The following is a 19,889-nucleotide window of genomic DNA, read 5'->3' as shown; positions in this document are numbered from 1 at the left end:
ATTTTGTACAGGTAAAGCCCATTTCACCATCTATATTACCTGGTGAGAAGCATCTCTGGACTGAGATTCATTTTTGCATTAATGAGAGTTTCATTAAAATCAGAAGAGAAAAAAAAATATCTATTTATAGTAACAGTGGCCTTGGAGGTCTGAATCTGTATGTAATCTTGTAATGAATACAAGAAGAAAGTTTTGTTTTAATCAGTTCAAATCAGAGGTTAAAGTGAAAGAAATTTTATAATTACTGTATTCATACATATATACAAAATGCATACTTCTTTAAAGTAGATTCATATATCGGTATATGTATTATTTTTCTGGTAATCAGTATTAATTAAATATAATCTTTTTCCTACTGATCTGCAATTAGACTTGAAAAGAACAAAATTTTACAGAAGTACTTGATACTGTTAAGATTTTATTAACATTGAGGTACAAAATTACAGAACATTGCTGTAAAACTTCTTCTATTTCTCCCAATATGGCCACAAACTCATTAACAAACCAATCTTATGTGACTGGACAATACATCATATAACAAGATGGAACTGATGATGCTAACAACATAGGTTATTATCAACGATCACATAAACAACATTTCACTTTAACATTTTAACATGTACTGTTTTTCCGAAACAACAAAACGCCAACAATTCCAATTGTTATCCTCAAAATTTGTGACCGGCACATTTTGATGGAACAAACACATTTTAGCTGGAGAGTATTTAACCCTTTCACCACTTTAGACCATAATGGACTCATCCAGATCAATGCAAGGAAGGGTCTACTAAAGTTGCATAGGGGTGAAAGGGTCAACTTGAGTATGATACGTATGACAAACTTTTTTCAATAAAATAGGTTGAAAAGGAATGCCCATAGCAAATTAGACTGATCAGGTTTAGTGACTGGTTGAACATTACAAGTAGTTTATTCCAGGTACTATAACTAGGGCCATATTGGTCTAGTGTAAAGTTATTAAATTACTGATCATACAGGAATACAGCAGGTGGAGTCCAATATGGCAAAAAGAATGGAATTCACAAATCTATTAAACCTACATAGAGCTACTTGGGCGAATTTATCATAGAGAAACAATTTTAATACAATTTATAAAAAAACTCTTTGGAGCTCATGTTCCTGTGCTATATCAACATTCTATTTGCAGAACATATCTATGTACCTACATTGTGTTTTTGTAGTACATGGTATATATCACACATTGATTTCAGAAATAAACATTCATTTTACATACTAATGAATTGAAGTTTCGACTCGGGTCTGGTAAATAATGTTTAATGATCTTGAGGCCTTGACTGTAAGTCTGAAGTTATGTGTCTTTTAACAGCATGTGAAATACACTTGTAATATACTGTAAGCGTATTTATATTAGCATACTCAAATTTAAGCACATTATCAAATTTTAACAGATAAGCGCATTGATGAATTGGCGCACACACAGAGTATATAATAGAAAACAATATACAGGAACTTCAGTTGGCGCAATCAAAATTTTAGTATAATATTTAAAGTGCAAAAAGTGCTAAAATATGAACATCACTAAAATTTGTACATTTACAAGTTCAGAAGTAGGCCACACCAAAATAGATCAATTCAAAAGCTAGATAACAGGCTGAACCGGAATAACAGCAAGAATACCACATTCTTATACTATACAGATACATGTACTATTACATGTACTATTTTTTCTAAGAAGATCACACTGTAAGTCAGACGCCAAAACAACCAGAAGTGTCTGGTAATAAGTTATTTAACACATGAGAACTGTTTTCACAACTAGCTTCTCCCTTTGTGCAGTACCTATCTTAAGCAATGCAGTCTGCACTCAAGAGTTAACAGGGGCCTGTTAATTGATGCAGATGAACCCATTCACCATTTTCAATTTAATTTTTCAGGGATTAAACCCAACAGACCTGCAAATGTTAAAGCAGGCCTTGACAATCTTTGCCAAGGCTCACCAAATAGCAACATCTAATTACTAGCATCAAATCACTTGGTCCATCCTATGGTTGAACCATTTTGAACATGTTAAACAATGGAGCCCTGAAGTACATTATTTCACAGCATGCAAAACTGACAATAGATTTGCTGTCAAAGTTTTCTTTCAAGTAGTAATAAGATCAAAGCACCTTCTCACACAGGTTAAAGTACATCATTATTCCTGAGAACATTATGGTATACAGCATTGCGATGAACACTGTAAACTCTCTGCTGCTTAACACTTATGTCAACACTGAACAGTGGACAGGTCATCTGACCTATTGACCTTTCTTCTTGGCCACTGAATCTTCATTGACTGTCATACTACTTCTGGAACAGTCCTCCTACTCCTGAGAGGCCTGACCTTGTCCACTCATGTTTGACCGCAGGGTGTGCATCTGGTCAAGAGCCTGGGTAAGGAATGGTCGTACAGTATTCAGCTCCATCAGGGTCAAGTGATTCAGCTGTAAACAAACAGCAAACCAATATTACAATAACTTTCAATATCAACACAAATTATAAATATCCATGTTACATCCCCAAACATTCAATATTTTCTTCATTATANTATTGACGCCGGACGGACGCCGCGCCATGGCATAAGCTCACTTGGCCCTTCAGGCCAGGTGAGCTAAACAAGAGGCCCATGGGCCTTAACGGTCCCCTGAGTTATGTAAAAACTGATGTTATCGATGTTGCCAAATGAAAAAGAAATCATTTTGTAACAAAGGTAACTTGAACTACATGCAATGCAAAAGTGGTGTGAAAGCTATGGGTTGTATATGTACTATGTACAAATAGTGGTTCTGTCAGCCAGCTGAATTATGGTAAAGCACCTTCAGACCCTTCCATCTATGAAGAGTATTTGATTCTACCATATCTGGGTCTTGAGAAGAAGAATTAGACCCTTTTTGACCCCACCCATCAGCCCCTGGGTGTCAGTCAGGGCTGATATGTGCATACCATCAAACTGCTACCCAATACTGATAATACTAACCAAGTTTGAATTAATTCCAATGGAAATTTAACAAATGCTGGTCCAAAATGTGATTTCCCTATATAAACTCTAGTAAAGTTAACCCCCTCCCCAGGGGGAAACGTGAGACCCCAGGGTCATGAAATTCACAATTTTTGAAGCACCGTATCTGGGTATTGAGAAAAGATTTTAGTCATTTTAGTCATTTTGACCCTTTTTGGCCCCGTCCCTCAGGCCCCTGGGGGCTTGGGACCATATAATTCACAATTTTGGTTGATCTTTGGCCATGGAAGGTTTTTGCAAAATTTCATTGAAATTGGTTCAGGGGTTTTGGAGAAGAAGTCGAAAATAGAAATTGTTTACGGACGCACGCCGGACAAAAAGCGATCGCAATAGGTCACTTGAGACTTTGTCTCTGGTGACCTAAAACTCTGTGAAATCATGAATCACATTAAATAGCAAAAATATAGTGAAAAAGGGCAAAAATTAAACTGCAGCAAACATTTTCCAGTATACATACATATTGAGTTCAAAAAGTTTTAAATCTTGATATAATGTATATCAATACAACAGTTAAAATTTGGACAGTTATAACTGGCAAATTAAGAACAAATTTCAATTTTTACCCCTTTCAGTCGACTATATAATATACAGATTTTGTAATTGTATACTGAACATCTTTACTCACCTTTGCATGAGTCGCCTCACTTTTTACAAAAGTGTCAATACTGCTCCGTAATTTGGCTATCCGCAAGTCCCAAATGTCTTTGACAAGTGTTCTGATTTCATCAGCGTGGGGAATATCATCCGTGGCACTAAGAACAGGAAAATATGAAGATAAAATATCAAGCTGTACGTATCTTGCTCAAAGCTATCAAGTTTAAGCATTCTCATTCTGACAAAGGGGCGGAATAAAACAGGCGAAAATTACCCAATTTGTCGGGTTTTTTCTCCTTTTATAAACATACTTTTATTTTGTCAATCAAATACCGGGTATGTCAACCAGATATATTTTAACGTTTCATTGCATGTCTAGAATTAATCATCTAATAATATTTTTTTTTTAGACATCATACTTTGATCAACATAAAAAAGCAAATACATGTATTGATAACGGTGTCCGTATTTCTGATATCAGCGAAAAAAACGCTGAATCTTAAAACTGACTTCTGGACAGGAAAACACTAAAACTTTGTATTGTCACTTGTTATTATTACGGAGTACTATATCTGTAAACAAATTATAATTATTAACAAAATACAAATACTTGGTTTGCAAAGATAAACAAATGAACTGTACTATTTGAGTAAAAGTTGTGTAATTTCCATGTAGTGTGGGGACGGCATGGCCGTGAAGAATTTGGAGTCTGTCTCCTCCTGTTTCTTCTCTTGTAATTGTTCTGAAACATAGACAACTATAATTATATGTGACCAGTACATGTAGACAACCAAACAAGAAGTGTTTGCTCTAGATTTGTTTATCATTTACCATGTAGTAAAGAACTTTTGTTAGTTTCCACATTAATATCTAATATCAATTTTCAATAAGCAGGCATTTTTTCTAAAACATTTCAAATATAACAATAGCATCATAACATTTATCCGCACTTCAATCTCACACACTTTCACAATTTTTGTTTGACATTGTTGCTTTTCAGAGCTCATGCATGACTTCATTTATGTTGTATCTTTCGTGATTTCTTGAAATATTTTTCAGGTTTATTAACCACCAAAGCAAAACAGAACTTGCTAGGATCAAGTTGAATATATATCTACACACATATGTTCAAGCACATGGCGATATCAATGTATTACTTCCATCAACTTACCTACATCCATCCAGGTAGGTGGCGTCAGTCTACATTTCTGTGACTGTTTGAGATTGACAGCCATCCACATTGGGACCTCAGCGGGTAACCCTGGGCTAAATGGACCAATATCTCCCTGTGGTAGAGAAGCAACAAACACAATACCAACTTTTGTATCAAACTGTCCAAAAAGTTAAATACAATGTATGGGGTTTTGAGGATTTTGTACTTGAAGGAGATGTTTTGGTACTTCCCTCAAATTGTTTTAGTACTTCGAAAATATATTTTAATTTTGGTACTTGGGTAAATATGTCATAAAACAAACCCCTTGAATTTTACTAAAATTTCTTCTTTCTTTTATGGAATGCTGTTTCTGTAGGTCAGGGGATCAGAGTGACTAATCAGCAAAAAGTGGCAGTCCATATATCTTCTAAACAAGAATAATATTTTCTGTTTTCGGTGCAGATCAGTACGGTTTGTTGATTAGTCACCCTAGGCCTCATGACCTACAAAAATGGTGTTCACTTAGGTGGGAAATTTTAAACGATTGAAAACCGAGGACTCTACTAACAAGAATTTAGCAGCTGTTGGTGATAATAAGAGCATATTTGGATCAATAAATAATCCATTTATTCGATAATCGATATGTCACTGTGAGGTATGTGTTGTGTCATAGTAGATTTTTGTTGTCAGCATCTCATAACTCTCTGATACAAAAGGGTGTCGGATAATTCCACATTTTCATGTAGCAGTGCGCTCTGGCCTCCATCCGAACGACCATGGTGGAGGTTAAAGTTAGGATTTGGGGAGTGCAGCGAGGTCCGTGTTATCACATCACCTCAATTTTGAGGATTATCCTTATTCGAAGGAGGGATTTCTAGTACAACTACATACTTACATAAACCTGTACATAAACACAGCTGTACATAGACGTCATGCATAAGTGAACAAACATAAAAGCAACGTTCAACAGAACTCTTGACAAGCCGAGGGCCTGTTCGTTTATGTGGAACAAACATTTTGTCTGTTTGTAAATGTAAAATTTCGGGTATTAATACTAGCGGACCTGTAAATGTTAAGGCTCGCCTGAAAGCAGCATCAGATTTCTAAGTGCGACCGTATTTCATAAGTGAACAACTCTGGTCCAACCGGTTCAGCTGTTTGGACCGCGATAAACAAAAACGGCCCAAATTTCCAACCCCTTAGGCCCCTTTCGCATATCCAGTTCAACCAGTTGAACCTGTAAAGAAAATGACAAGGACAGATCTGAACCGAGGCTGACTACAGGAATAATCAGATGTGTAGATTGAAGGGTCCAGACCCTTGTTATGTACAGTTACGTATTTTTTCTCGCTATTTTTATTCTTATCTCATATAAATCGTTGCTAGCCCCTGTGGTTGAACCGGTTGGACCACACTCCACTGTTGTTCGTTTAGAAAATAAGGTCGGACCTAGTAATCTGATGCAATGACAAAGCCTTACAAGGCTTGCATAAACATTTGCGTGTCCGCTAGTGTTAATTCCCTAAATTTTACATTTAAAAATAGACAAACCGTTTGTTCCACATAAAACAGGTCCCTGTTCAAACAAAACCCTGTGCTTATTCTGAAATTATAACGCGACCGTCTCCAAAACTTACACCAATGAGGTAAATTTTATCTTGAGCGAAATTAGGAACAACTGAAACAGTTTCCCTTTCCGCCAAGAACTCTACTTCAGCTGTGTCCATCTTCAGATCGTCATTTCACCATTTCCGAACAATAATTCGTCAGCATCAGTCGAACATTAAAATTTCGCGGGAAATATTTCAGTATTAAAATCGGTAAAACGTTTGAATCGCTTGACTTTTGAATGGATTAAATATAAGCGTATGGTTGATTCAGATGTTCAACAAATATGGCAGCTCGATTACTCGGGAGAGATGCCGGTATGCCTATCGTCCGCCAATTATTCGGGGCTACATCCACCAAACATGTCATTCAGGTGCTTATTACACATTGCCTTAAACCTCTTCTTTTTTGAAATTGTAAATGAAAATGTGATATATTGCATTTGCTTGTTATCTCTAAATGTCACTTTCGAGATCAAAATGTTGTCCAAGGGCAAGGGGAAAATATTCTCAAATGAACAATAACATCTGATTTAGGTTGAACTAAATCGACTGCTCGTTGGGTATCCTTTTTATTTTATTGTAGCATTTCCCCTTACAAACATTCACTCGCTGACAGTTTCAGGTCTGGATGTAAGAAAACTTCAAAAATGTGAAAATATATACATACAGACGGTAACGGGTTGTTTCGCCCCAAATCCCGTTCGCCCTAGGTTGTTTCGGCCTAAAATTTTTTATCTTTAAGTCATAAATATCATGTTAAAAAACTTTATCTTGAATCAACAAGATATAATTACGCGACGGAAGATGAAGGACGAACCTGTATATTCATCACTGAAGCCGACAACGGACAATACTAATATGTGGAAATACTGCATATTATCATTTCCATTTCATTACCTTAATTAAGTAATGTTGTTCTTTATAAAATGCACCTGTACATGTATTAATGTTAAAAATGTAAAATAGTAATACATATACAACTTCTAATATATAAACAATTAAAAAGCACTCTGTCTGCTTCTAACCCACGGAGTCGCACAAAATGCACAGATCATCCATAACGTAATGTTGAATGTTGAACACAGTATTGAGAAATGCCCTATTGATGACAAGTTACCTACTCAAAATTATCTACTCAAATATGCATATTCATATTTATAATTAATTGGTACTATCAAAACTTCTCAAAATGATCTCCAATTAGCAAAAAACAACACGAACGTGCACAGAAATCAAGTAAAGAAAACATTGTCACTTGGCGACGAGTATGTGTACACTAGACTAAATGTGTTAACATAGAAAAATAATATTGTTGTATAATCCCTGCAATGTAATTAAAATTACACCATTTCTGTTTCATTTCACTATTCTTATTTATATCTAAAATTAAATTCAATATAATTTATATTATAATCTGTGTCGGCGTGAAGAAAATAACGTATTCCTTTTTTTGCTTTACAATGTACTTAAAAACAACGCAAACACATTTTTTTTTAAATAAAACTGATTTTAATGATATGAAAGACTAAGTCAGAAGACTTAATTTGTGACTTAAAACAAATAAAAATGAAAAGAAAATACCAAACAATGTTTCGCCCTAAAAAAAATGTTTTAGGGCGAACGGGATTTGGGGCGAAACAACCCGGAACCCATACAGACCACAGGGGCATGGATCGCTTTACTTGTAATATTAAAAAAATAGTGGTCTCCTCTGCTATTTTTTAATATTTAATACAAGTAAAGCGATACAGACCAACAGTATAGTGAGGATCTAGTTGTTAAAATAGTTTCCGCGGTTGATTTTAATAATATGACATATGATGACAACATCATATACCCAAGGCTGGTTATTTAGCTCTAGACCCTTGGAGAATAATTATGATATGGCGACGATATCGGAAAATATTGCTTGATAACCGAGTAAATAGAACTGATAGGGTCTAATACTTTATTATTGTGGCCTACAGTATCCCTACATGGGCCCCAATGTGACAGCTAGTGGTAATTATTTTTTCAATGCTGGTCAAGGGGTCAAACACAGGACCCCTTGTTTATATATACTAGTGTGATGTTGTACCAAATGAGCTTAAAGAGAAGCTCTCCCTAGCCATGGCCAGGTCGATAGCATGTATTGAACTATAATATTATAGTTACAGATTGTAAATGTATTAAGGATTGAAATTCATCTTTTTGTTATTCATGATTGTATGCAACACAGTTCCATTTAAACATATTACATTATGTGTGATAGCGTTTGTTGAAGATCCCATTGTTTTTGTTAATTGAATAGCACTTTTTACTGCAGGCTGTTCGTTTTGGAAAGTTTAAAGTAAGTATCCATGGTCACCAGTTTAAACATGCCAGAACACTTTCAACCACATTACAAGTCCGTGGCACAGATGGAAAGCTTGGAGTCGAAAAGAAAAATGACACAAAACCACCTGTTACTACTGCAGAAAGCAAAAAGGCAGAAGTCACCCCAAAAGCAGATAAGAAAGATGACACACTTTCACCAATACCTTCTACTGACTTAGTACCTAAACAAGTGCCATTGAAAACTGTATTGGCTATAAGAGAGCGCGAAGCTGAAGAGGAGTACTCGACATACAGGTGAGTTGGTTATAAGTGCATAGCTACAATGTATATTAATTGAAACAATAATATCGTGGGTCCTTTTGAGTTTGCTGTACTGATTTACCGGTACTTCTTTTCTACATCCAGGAAGTTAACTTTTTAACTCTAAAATGTTCCTATAGCATGATGTTCCGTCCATCCCTCACTCTGTCTCATCTTCAGACCGAGAAAGTTATGACTTCCCAGTGGTTACAGAAACAGGGTCAAAAGTCAACTAACTATCTTGTTATGCTTATCTTGGTAATTAAATTCCCAACCATCACAGAAAGAGGCCATCATTCAAATCGCAGTGGAATGCTTGTTCAGGCAATATAATGACAAAGAAAAGGTTAACAGTTGCATCTCATTGTAATGTTTGTCTGGGAAATAACTTCTAAATTATGTAATATTTTCTTATCATTTTTCAAATATTAATTTCTTAACAGATCTGTAAGTCAGATGATCAAGGTCATAACAAAATTCAAATGTCATAAAATTATAATTGTGATGAACATCTAGTCAAGAACTTCTGAATCACTTCAAAATTCTTTCTGAAAAATCACAGGTATTTGAATCCTGACATTCCCCCAAGGTCAAGTTATCAGGTATGGCTAAAACCTGAAAGACTTTTCTGAACTAACTGAATCTTCCTAGATGTGTATAATATATGATGAAAAAAATGGTATGTAGCATACTTTTCTGAGTCAGAAGGTCAGGATAATAATAATGGGGCAAAGATAAATTCATCTGACACATAATTTGCTGTGATAATTTCATTCTTTTCAGAGAAAAGTATATTCCCATCACACGGACATCCATTGTACGTCACATTCTGCAGGAAAACATGCTAAATGATGAGGAAAAGAAGATTTTTGAGGATTTTGCCATGTGCCTCGACAAGTCAATCCGCAACAAATATCATGGTGTTCTACAACAGGCAAAGGTAAGGGATTTGTTAGAGGGTGGGGTGTGGAGGGGAAACTTGGGATTGATGTTTAGGTAAAGAATATGTCGATTGTGAAGGGAACTCTTGGACTGATGTTTATTTAAAGGATGGGTAAAATGTGGAAGGAACATGTGGTACTAACATTTAGTTTGAGGATGGGTCTTAAGTGGACAGGCATCTTTGGACTAATGTTTAATTAGAGGACTGGAAATGTGTAACAGATGCTCTTGGGACTAATATTTAGTTGGAGGGTAGCCGGGTCACTTGTGGGACTCTTGGGATAGATTGAGTGTAGATGGGAGACTTCAGGCTGACATTTAGAGGGTCTAGTGGAGGGAATCTCGGCACTGATCATATAAGAGAGTGTGGATTGAGTGTTGAGGTAAGACTTAGATCCGATGTTAAGTTAGAGGATTGGTTCAGTGTTTAAGGGACGTTTCAGGACTATCTTTTAGTTAGAGGGTGGGTCAAATATGGAGAGACCCTTAAGATTGAACTTGAAGTATAGTTACGATGTGAAAAGTCTAGTGTGGAAGGGGCTTTGGAACTGACAGTTGAAGTATGGCAAATTTAGATTGGACACTCAGGACTGTTTTTAGCATATTTTCTTATAAAAATATAAATGATTCAAGTCGGACCAGTTAAGGATCAAGTTGACCAAATTTTGTTCAAGCTCTACAAGCATTGTACAAGAAAGTTCTTATATTCAAATTCAAAAACTGTCAGAACTTGTAAGTGTAATGTTGAATAATTCTTGGGAAAATTCTAACAAACCATGACCAGAGGGTACTCAGAGATGGACTTCCAGCTGTGGAACTTGAAAATCGTGAAAAAGGGTGCTATTGTTAAAAGACTTGTAGTTGCAGAATCAGAAATGGTATATGTATAATCCTGTCATTTTCTGTCCTGCAGGAGATGTTTGACCCCCTGAACCCTGACAAGGACACTATCCAGACACGCAAATGGACCAAAAATGAACGTGTAGATAATGAATTCTGGTTGATGCAGCGACTGGAAAAAATCATGGAGAAGGCTAATTTCCACGAGCTGCCAAAGTCTGTCCTTGCTAAGGCCATGGAGGAACATGAAGTGGGAGTTGGAGTCAGGGTAAGTCAACAGACTCCTAAGGACTGTATTCACTAAGGCATTAGACATACATTATGTGAGACTTCATATAAGGTCCCCCCCCCCCCACACTCACAATTCTTTTTTTCCTGTTGCCCACTATTCAAATGTGTACAAGTATTTCAGACCCCTCTCTACCTATGTGTTATCAACAGTAAGTGCCCCCATGTTACCAGGAGTAGCCTTAAGGCAATAAAGGAACATCACGTAAATCTTGTTGTGAGGGTTAGTGTACAAGCGCCGAAAGACTATAATCCTCACTAAAGCAATAAAGGAACATGATATGGATTTTGTTGCCAGGGTGAGCTTGCAAGCTCCTTACGACTTCCTCTCAAAAGCTATATAGGAACAATGATTTGGATGTAGTACAAGCTCCCAAAATAATCCTCACTAAATCAGTAAAACAAATTTTATGTAGGACTTGTTGCCAGGCTACCTGTGTGAGTTCCTGAGGTCTTTCTTCAGTAAGGTTTATAGTCCGTCATCATGTATAAACTGATTTCTGTGATACTCTATCCTCGATATTCAGGGGTTAAGTTCACTTTCCCTCGCTGCACCCCTGGAATATGTCATAGCAAAATTAAAGGCACACTGCTACCTATTTGATTGGTGTCGGGTAAAAAAAAAATCACTAGGCTGATACCTGTCCTTTGAAGATTATAGTGGAGCGACGCCCGGCCGTCTTCAAAGCTAGTAAGTTTTAGCGTTATGCGACCGCAAGATTCTTTTGATCAAAGGATCAAACTAGTCTTCCCGTGTCATCCACAAGGGTGGTTCACCCTAAGCCTTTAATTTTGCTATGACATATCGAGAATGGTGATACTCAGGGTATCAATACAACAATATATGACGGAGTACGTGTGTAACTGCCTGTGGTTTGAGACACAGACAAGCGGGGTTTTGCTCCTGTAATAATTTTGCCTTTGGATGTATTTGGCCTGTAATGTGTTTACACACTTATAAAACATGGGTGATGGGCTGCAAGGATAAGTTCATAAATGAAGCTGAAATTTTTAACTTGTTGTAAGTGTAACCTGTCCTGTTTGCAGCATTGTTGTTTTTATTTTCCCACTAGGTAAGCCATGACTCCTCCAAGTTTGATGTGCTTCGTATCTGGGCACTTGGAAAGACATTACCCAAGGAGAAACCACCTTTATATCTACAAGCTTGGTACTACATGTTTCCAAGTCAGATTCCAGGACCCTTGGAGAGCTTATACTACAAACGTATAGCCCTCGCCATGAGGCTGAGAAAGGATCAGAAACTTGTACTCAAAGGCTTCAAAGATGTACCCAAAAATTCTATAGAAATGCTGATGCCTGATGTTAAAATACGAATGACAAAGTACGATAAATTATGGCTGGGTAGTTCAGTCACCATGTTTGCCATAAGTCTGCTGATGAAGGCCTCGCCCTTCTTGTCAGGCGCGCAAAACTGGACACTAGGATTGGCCGGTATGACGTTAGCTGTAAGTGGGACATTGTATTTCAGGTATCAGAACCGAAAAAATGCCTACCTGGCTGAACTCTTCGAGATGTTGTACAGTAATAACATAGCAAACAACCGCGGCCTCCTCACGCTAGTGGTTGACCGGGCTGAAGACGAAAGCTTCAAGGAGGCTCTGCTTACATATACTTTTCTCCTGGCCAACCGTCCAGATGCAGTGAAAAATAAGTCCATGGCCAACATGGCTCCAGAGGAACTAGGTAAGAAATACAGTTCATGTACTTTATATATACACCCACCATACTATAGTAAAGGAAACCTGTGTAAACCAACACCCCATGGGACACAACATATTGGTCAATCTAGACATGTATTTCGGAATACACAGGTTTTATTTGATAGATTTCGTAAGAAATTGTAGTAATCATTATGTTGGATCAGATTAGACAGTTTTTACTTTATTATTTTGTCCAAATATCTGACAGTCAAAAACTGAATTTCTACTCCTTAAATTCTCTTTTTGTGGCCTTATCTTCACCAAACTTAAGAAGGTTTGGCACTTGGTAAAAGGGGGTCATTTCCATTTCTTGGAAATCGATTAAATACTGAAAGTATTTGTAACTAAACGAAAGTTCACATAGTTGATAATGACATGACCTGAAGCCAATGTCCAATGTGGTCCTTTGGGAAAGCCAGTGATGAATCCAGCTACGACCGAAATAGCGCAATACCCAGTCATTTCAGTGAAAAGTAAACATGCACAGTACCACACTGTCACCCAACAACACAGTGTCAGTGAATGTCACTTTGAATTAACATGATCGCAAGTAAGAATTATAAATGTCATAATACATAAATCTAATGAGTTATTTCTGTTCACAGTTGGATTTGAATAAAAAGGAACAGGTTTAATAAGAGTATGCACACAAAAGGTTACAGTAGGGAGATCTCTTGTCTAGTTCTGTCAGTTCAAATAGGAAATATAAACAAATGTGACCTTATCTTCAGGACACTTTATGCAGCAAATAATCCACAGTTGCCTGTATATTTTATACTATTAATAGTTCTTCTGGTATTGTATGTACATGTACAAATGTGGTTGCTTTCTTGACTGTTCCAGGAGGACTGACCCAGGCCGAGCTGAAGAGCAAGTTGGAGAAATGGATCTCGAGTAAAACCGAAGTGAATGCTGAATTTGATCCACTGGAAGCCTTGTCACTGCTGAGTAATTACGGGATAGTCCAACAGAAGGGAAATAAACTCCATGTTGTTTCCTTGGCAGCGGCCATCCGCAGCATGCCACAACGCCCCGAAACTCTACTGATGCGGGAATTGGAGGCAGACCGCGTGGAAGACCATGACGACGAGAAATTTACGTGATGTTTTTTAATGGTAAAAGGTTATTTATATATAGGAATAACAAATTTAACGTTTTAAGAAGGTCATCAATTGTCCTTCGACTCAAACAACCTATGTGATATTTGAAACCACTTTCACAGTGAGAGGTTTCTGTGTAGATTGTGGAACATTTGGCAATAAGTGAAGAATAGTTAATTTGGTTCCAATGACAGCAAGAAAATAGTGTTTTAAATCATCAGAGACATCAGTTGCTGAGGATATCAAAGATATTAAAACGTTGTCTTCTATTCCTGTGTGAAATCAAAACAAGCGCTGGCATTGGACCCAACTTTTGACACCAGTCACTGTGTGTGTCTGTCTGTATGACCTCAAACTTTTATAAACTTCTTCCATATACAATTCCTGCTGGAAAATATGTTTAATCAATCATAGTTTGAAAAATGAATTGTTAAGAATTGGGAAGTGCTGTTATGTACCTGTTTGTAAATTGTAAATTCAATTAAGGATATATATATGTCCTAACGATAAGGACTGTTTCCTTTTGGACTTATTAAGGTTCAGTCGCGTTTTAAATAAATCATGTATATTTGAAACAACCAGTGAGGGATGTTGTGCAGTTGTGCCACGTCTGTGTTTTAAGTGACGTTATTAGGTTGATAAACTGTGTGCTTGTCTGCTGAGGATGTTAATTTGCATTACACAAGAATTTTGACTGGTCTTTGAATTCTTTTTCTGACCATATTATACTTTAAGTGTGAAACTGTATCGTTATATATCACTGCTGATCATTGGAAAACATAAAAGATAAGTTTTATTGTGGCTTAACCAGTCATAGCATCTTAAATCATTCTTAGCTCATAACTTCGGGCATTTTATGTACTGAAGCTTTCCCTATGGAGAAAAATTATCCTAAGGTAATATTTAAAGTTATTAGTTCTGTGAAAACGAAACCTGGCCTTCATAAGCTACTTGTGAATACTAAATAAATGTAAGTTGGTAGAATTTCACATATATAGAATCCTATGAGTCAAGAGTATTATTGTTTCCAACCCTGCCATTGCATTTTTCCAAATCATTTACATTTTTAATAGCACCAAAACGAAACTTCAGGGGCAAAACTTTTTTTTTTAAAGCACTTGCCAAGAGCAAGAAGACTTCAGAAAATAATATTTCTAATGTAAATGTTGCATTTGCCAGGACCAGCAAATCTAAATTTTGTACTTTTGGTTGTCCTGGGCATCAGCTAGTGGGTTTTACACACCTGTACATACCCTGGAAAGGTGGTTTTGGGTCTCATTTGTACATGTATTTGGTATGAAGACACTTGTCCCTGAAATGGACTAGATAAAACTTGGTTCAGTGACACAGTTCACACTGGAATTATTTCTGAAATATTGACCCCCCCCCCCCCCCAAATATTTGTGTGAAGAAATTGTGTGTTGTGGAAGATTAGTAGAGAACTCCTTTCTCTGTCAAGCTATCCCTAAACTTTCTAGTTTGTACATCTTTAAACAGTGACAAGTAGGGGAGCTAACTCTGACAAATACAATTGGTAGTACCAGATATAACAGGAGCCGCAATATAATATAGATGTTGGGCATTTTATGCTTTGACTCATGAATGCCTTGTGGTAAACTGCTCGAGTTTTCAATGACATAGCCTAGCTTGTGGTGAAATATACATTGGTACTTATGAGTAGTTGTATGATTTTATACAGCATTTCTTATATTTTATCTCAACTCTTGGAATCAATGATGAGCTGAATAGAGTTGACAGATTTAATAAAATTAAGAAATTTTGCATATGCCTTTTTTGTCTTTATACAGATGATAGGCTGTTTACATGGCTTGTTGTCCACGATCCATCCAACTCCTGTCCATCCTTAAACAATTAATGTTATTGCTCATGAAAATATTGACTGATGTTTCCCAAATTTCATATGATGGTTCTGTTTGTGCATATTTGGTTGGGAGACCGATCAGAAAAACAAGATGGCTGCCATATGTCACCATCTTGAATTTTGACAGTTTAAGTTTGTTATTACTATTTCTCATATTGTACTTGACAAATCTTTCTCAATTCAATTTTAATATGTATTAGTTCTCTTTGGTACGCAGTTGTGCATGTTTGATTTTGAGACTTTTTAGAAGAACATGTTGGCCACCAGGCAGCTCTCTGGGTTTTTGGCAGCATTAGATTTTTAACACTACATTGTATTTCTAAAGGAACAGGGAGCCATCTCGTGATTTGACAGCTAAAGTTAATTAAATATCAGGAATGACTCGAAATTTCACTTTGGTCCTTAGTAAGTGCAAGTTAAGTTTTTGGGCCAATCACATAAAAATAAGATGGCTTCCAATTGATTATCCTGGCTTTGAAGTTAAAGTTTAAAGTTAACTGTTGCTATTTATCAGAAAATAAAATACATATTTCTTAAATTCCATATATATTTCCTGTTCTCTAGTTTTGATTATTTTATATTTTGAGCTTCAAACTACTTGAAAATATGGCTGCTAGAAATACAAAATTGATATCTCTGCTAATCTTTATTTTAACTANCCCCCCCCCCCCCCCCCCCCCCCCCCTTCACATGGAAAGGTCATTGTTATACACAGCATGGAGTTTCCATCAAAAGTTACTACAATATGGTTTAACTGTTGAAAGGACTATCAATCTAACAAAGAAAAGAAAAGATCAAACATTTCGTGGAACTAACAGAAAACTTACAATGGTGGGCACCAAAAACCCTCTGGGATCTCTTGTTTTACATATAATGCATGTCATTACTATAAATTGCTTTGTCAAATTAATTAATTATTTGCATGCTTTGGTCTCTTTAAAACTAGGGTTATCTCCCTGTACACATGTTGGAGGTGGTCAGATCTAGGTACAACAATAATTACATTACTGCAGTTAATATGATAAAGGTTCATTATTGTTATTTGCCGTTTCTAAAATGAAGGTTTAGATGTGTATGTTTCATTGATAAGGAGCTATTTTTTATAATTGCTGATGCTAAAAAAGGTGGTACGTTCTTGTCAAACCGCTTGTGTATAAACTGCATCCATAAGTCATACAACTGATTTCCCTAGATGTCACCCTCCACAAACACCAGACTATTTACAGCATGCCTATATAAACAGGTACACAAACCAGCCACAGGAACCGACAGATACACATCATAACATTTCAAACTTTTGATGAATCTAAACATTCAGGGTTGATAGAGTATCTTATCCAACATCTACATCAAACAGTCGATCATTTTGTCTGCTTATCTGTTTCCTATCCTTGTCAGATGTAGTCATGGTCAATATCAAATACTGTTTGTTCATTTTTGTATTAAATTTTATTTCCTGGAGGAATTCTGTGCTTTTTAATCAAACTTCAGCTAAACATACCTACTCCAAGGGGAATTTTAACAACCATCATTTTCTGAAAGCCTCCGACTTTCTGAGCAATATGACAGTTATTGGAAAATTGTTGGTTGGGAACTTAAGAAAATATTGGTGTTTAATTATGTCGTGATATCATAATCATCTCTCTCTAAAAATCATTAGTACTCCTAAAATATGAGTGTACAGGTAATTTTTTTGTAATATCTTTTAAAACCAATATCTTTTACAAATCATATAGTTTTTATAAACAATTTTGTCTTGAGCAATTCTAACTGGTATCTTGAGAAGGTTGAATATTGTGTACTGAAGTGTGGTATTCTTTCCTCTATGTACAGAGTTACAGCCATTTGTGTATTCGGAGGATAACTCCTTGCCATTTCCCCTATGTTTACCAAACTTGTTAAGGCTATGTATCCTGGGGAAAAGGGGTGTGATATACTGAATCTGGGATTTGTGCCCCACTCTATACAGAGTTATAGCCCTTGGATGATTGTTTACACCAAAGTTTGTTGAGAGCGTAACTTCCTTGCCATTTCACCTACATTAACCAAACTTGTTAAACCTATGTATCTTAGGAAGGTGGGGCATGATGTACAGAATCTGGGATTTGTGCCCCACTCTATACAGAGTTATAGCCCTTTGTTGATTTTTTACACCAAAGTTTGTCGAGAGCGTAACTTCCTTGCCATTTCACCTACATTAACCAAACTTGTTAAGCCTATGTACAGAATCTGGGATTTGTGCCCCACTCTATACAGAGTTATAGCCCTTGGATGATTGTTTACACCAAAGTTTGTTGAGAGAGTAACTTCCTTGCCATTTCACCTACATTAACCAAACTTGTTAAGCCTATGTACAGAATCTGGGATTTGTGCCCCACTCTATATAGAGTTATAGCCCTTGGATGATTGTTTACACCAAAGTTTGTCAAGAACGTAACTTCCTTGCCATTTTACCTACATTAACCAAACTTGTTAAGCCTATGTACAGAATCTGGGATTTGTGCCCCACTCTATTAAGAGTTATAGCCCTTGGATGATTGTTTACACCAAAGTTTGTCGAGAGTGTAATTTCCTTGCCATTTCACCTACATTAACCAAACTTGTTAAGCCTATTTATCTTAGGAAGGTGGGGTATGATGTACAGAATCTGGGATTTGTGCCCCACTCTATTAAGAGTTGCAGCCCTTGGATGATTGTTTACACTAAAGTTTGTCGAGAGCGTAACTTCCTTGCCATTTCACCTACATTAAGCAAACTGGCTATACCTATGTGTCTTTGGAAGGCAGATTTACGCAGACTACCATCTGGTCTGGTGTCCCACTATAAACAGAGGTACATGCACACAGTGTCGCACCCTTTTCCCATTCTTATTGTCCGTCACTTATTGCAGAGCGTTTTTGCAGAGCGTTTCCCTCGTCTGTTTTTGTGTGTAGGTCAGTATGGAAAAAACTGCTGAAGCTTGAGTCCATCAACTTCACAGACTAATGTTCCTATATGATTACATCATGTTGTACCATATTCCGTCTTTGCGTATTGCAGAGTTGTCTTCTCTTGTGAGCAGGTATTGATTGTTACGTCATTAGTTTGTGTGAGAAAATTACGTTGTTTTCTCAAATATTGATGACGTTACTCTCACAAACCAATGACGTAGCAATCAATACCTGCTCACAAGAGAAGATAACTGCAATACGCAAAGACGGAGTATTTGTGACCTTGACATCTGGGGGGTGGGGCTTATTACCAGGCATGGGCTTATCATTGGTAAGCTATGGTACTTGTGACTTACTGTCTGATCCTTAGCACACATAAGATCTTTTCCAAACTTACTAATTAGCTCACAAATTTTTACAGGTCTGTTTCATAACAAGTGATGGCTGAGGCAGAGAGGCAAGACTGTCACCTAGGAAAAGATGGATGTTGAAAGTTTATCTTGTCTCGAATAGAAAAATAAAATCAGGTACTGTCTGTTGGTATATGATTGAATTAGTTTTTTGTTATATTTATGGATTGAGATTTTGTTACTGTTCTTTATTATATACTTTAAGATCAGCAGGCCATTTATGGATTTACAGGGTAAAATGTTCAGCATTGTGGCGTTAAAGGGGCATTCATAACAATAATAATTTTCTTCATGTCTTATTTCCACTTCATTTCATTTAAAACCAACTGCAGTGCACATAAAGAGGATTTGTTTAAAATTTAAATAATACTTATGTATCCTAACAACAAGACAGGAATAGAAGAAAACCTAATTTACAGCCATGTTTGTATGCTCCGTCGTGTCACTTTCCGGTACTTAATTGATAGCAGATCTCCAAGCCTTTAATCTGATTCATCATTCTGTCAAAAAACATACAATTATGTGAAAATGTTTTCATAATTTACGTTGGAAGAGCTGAAGTATTGATTTTAACAGAGAAGAACAATCTGTTTGAATGATCAAGTGTCAGGTTGTTAGGGAAAGAAAACCAGTGTTTTCTGCAATTTTAAGAAATACAACAATAGATAACATTTATATAAACTTCCTAATGTAGCATTATTATCATCTGCACAGCAAAGTAGGATTGGAAGTTTAATTGTTACAAAAATGATGTACATCCTTATAT

The 19,889-nt window shown here is 36.5% G+C and overlaps 2 protein-coding genes across 3 annotated transcripts; one reads left to right on the top strand and one right to left on the bottom strand.

Annotated features, from left to right (window-relative positions):
• Positions 1–406: 406 nt before the first annotated feature.
• Positions 407–6,583, bottom strand: LOC110466778 (DNA replication complex GINS protein PSF2-like). The gene is made up of 5 exons (XM_021523532.1): positions 6,422–6,583; positions 4,803–4,917; positions 4,274–4,373; positions 3,663–3,789; positions 407–2,462 (listed from the first exon to the last, which is right to left on the bottom strand). The coding sequence occupies exons 1-5, from the start codon at positions 6,509–6,511 to the stop codon at positions 2,343–2,345; spliced, it is 552 nt and encodes a 183-aa protein (XP_021379207.1). The 5' UTR covers positions 6,512–6,583; the 3' UTR covers positions 407–2,342.
• A 60-nt stretch (positions 6,584–6,643) lies between these two features.
• Positions 6,644–19,256, top strand: LOC110466777 (transmembrane protein 143-like). Of its 2 annotated transcripts, XM_021523531.1 has the most exons (7): positions 6,644–6,765; positions 8,700–9,004; positions 9,794–9,950; positions 10,866–11,060; positions 12,154–12,784; positions 13,645–13,916; positions 19,135–19,256. In XM_021523531.1, the coding sequence occupies exons 1-6, from the start codon at positions 6,679–6,681 to the stop codon at positions 13,902–13,904; spliced, it is 1,635 nt and encodes a 544-aa protein (XP_021379206.1). In that variant the 5' UTR covers positions 6,644–6,678; the 3' UTR covers positions 13,905–13,916; positions 19,135–19,256. The 2 variants fall into 2 exon arrangements, with proteins under 2 accessions (XP_021379206.1, XP_021379205.1); XM_021523530.1 differs by lacking the exon at positions 19,135–19,256 and having other exon boundaries at positions 13,645–15,683.
• Positions 19,257–19,889: the final 633 nt, after the last annotated feature.

Source organism: Mizuhopecten yessoensis, unplaced genomic scaffold (genome assembly GCF_002113885.1).
Source record: "Mizuhopecten yessoensis strain PY_sf001 unplaced genomic scaffold, ASM211388v2 scaffold11145, whole genome shotgun sequence".
In the NCBI taxonomy this organism is placed as follows: domain Eukaryota; kingdom Metazoa; phylum Mollusca; class Bivalvia; order Pectinida; family Pectinidae; genus Mizuhopecten; species Mizuhopecten yessoensis.
This window is presented reverse-complemented; position numbering and strand designations above follow the sequence as displayed.

Bases quoted from the DNA above. Each gene is read 5' to 3' on its own strand.
- LOC110466778 (XM_021523532.1), bottom strand. From the start codon at position 6,511: ATGGACACAGCTGAAGTAGAGTTCTTGGCGGAAAGGGAAACTGTTTCA. The intron at 4,918-6,421 runs GTAAGTTTTGGA...TCTCTACCACAG, and splicing joins ATAAAATTTACCTCATTGGT to GGAGATATTGGTCCATTTAG. The intron at 2,463-3,662 runs GTGAGTAAAGAT...GTTTGTTTACAG, and splicing joins GTGAGGCGACTCATGCAAAG to CTGAATCACTTGACCCTGAT.
- LOC110466777 (XM_021523531.1), top strand. From the start codon at position 6,679: ATGGCAGCTCGATTACTCGGGAGAGATGCCGGTATGCCTATCGTCCGC. The intron at 11,061-12,153 runs GTAAGTCAACAG...TTTTCCCACTAG, and splicing joins AAGTGGGAGTTGGAGTCAGG to GTAAGCCATGACTCCTCCAA. The intron at 12,785-13,644 runs GTAAGAAATACA...TGACTGTTCCAG, and splicing joins CATGGCTCCAGAGGAACTAG to GAGGACTGACCCAGGCCGAG.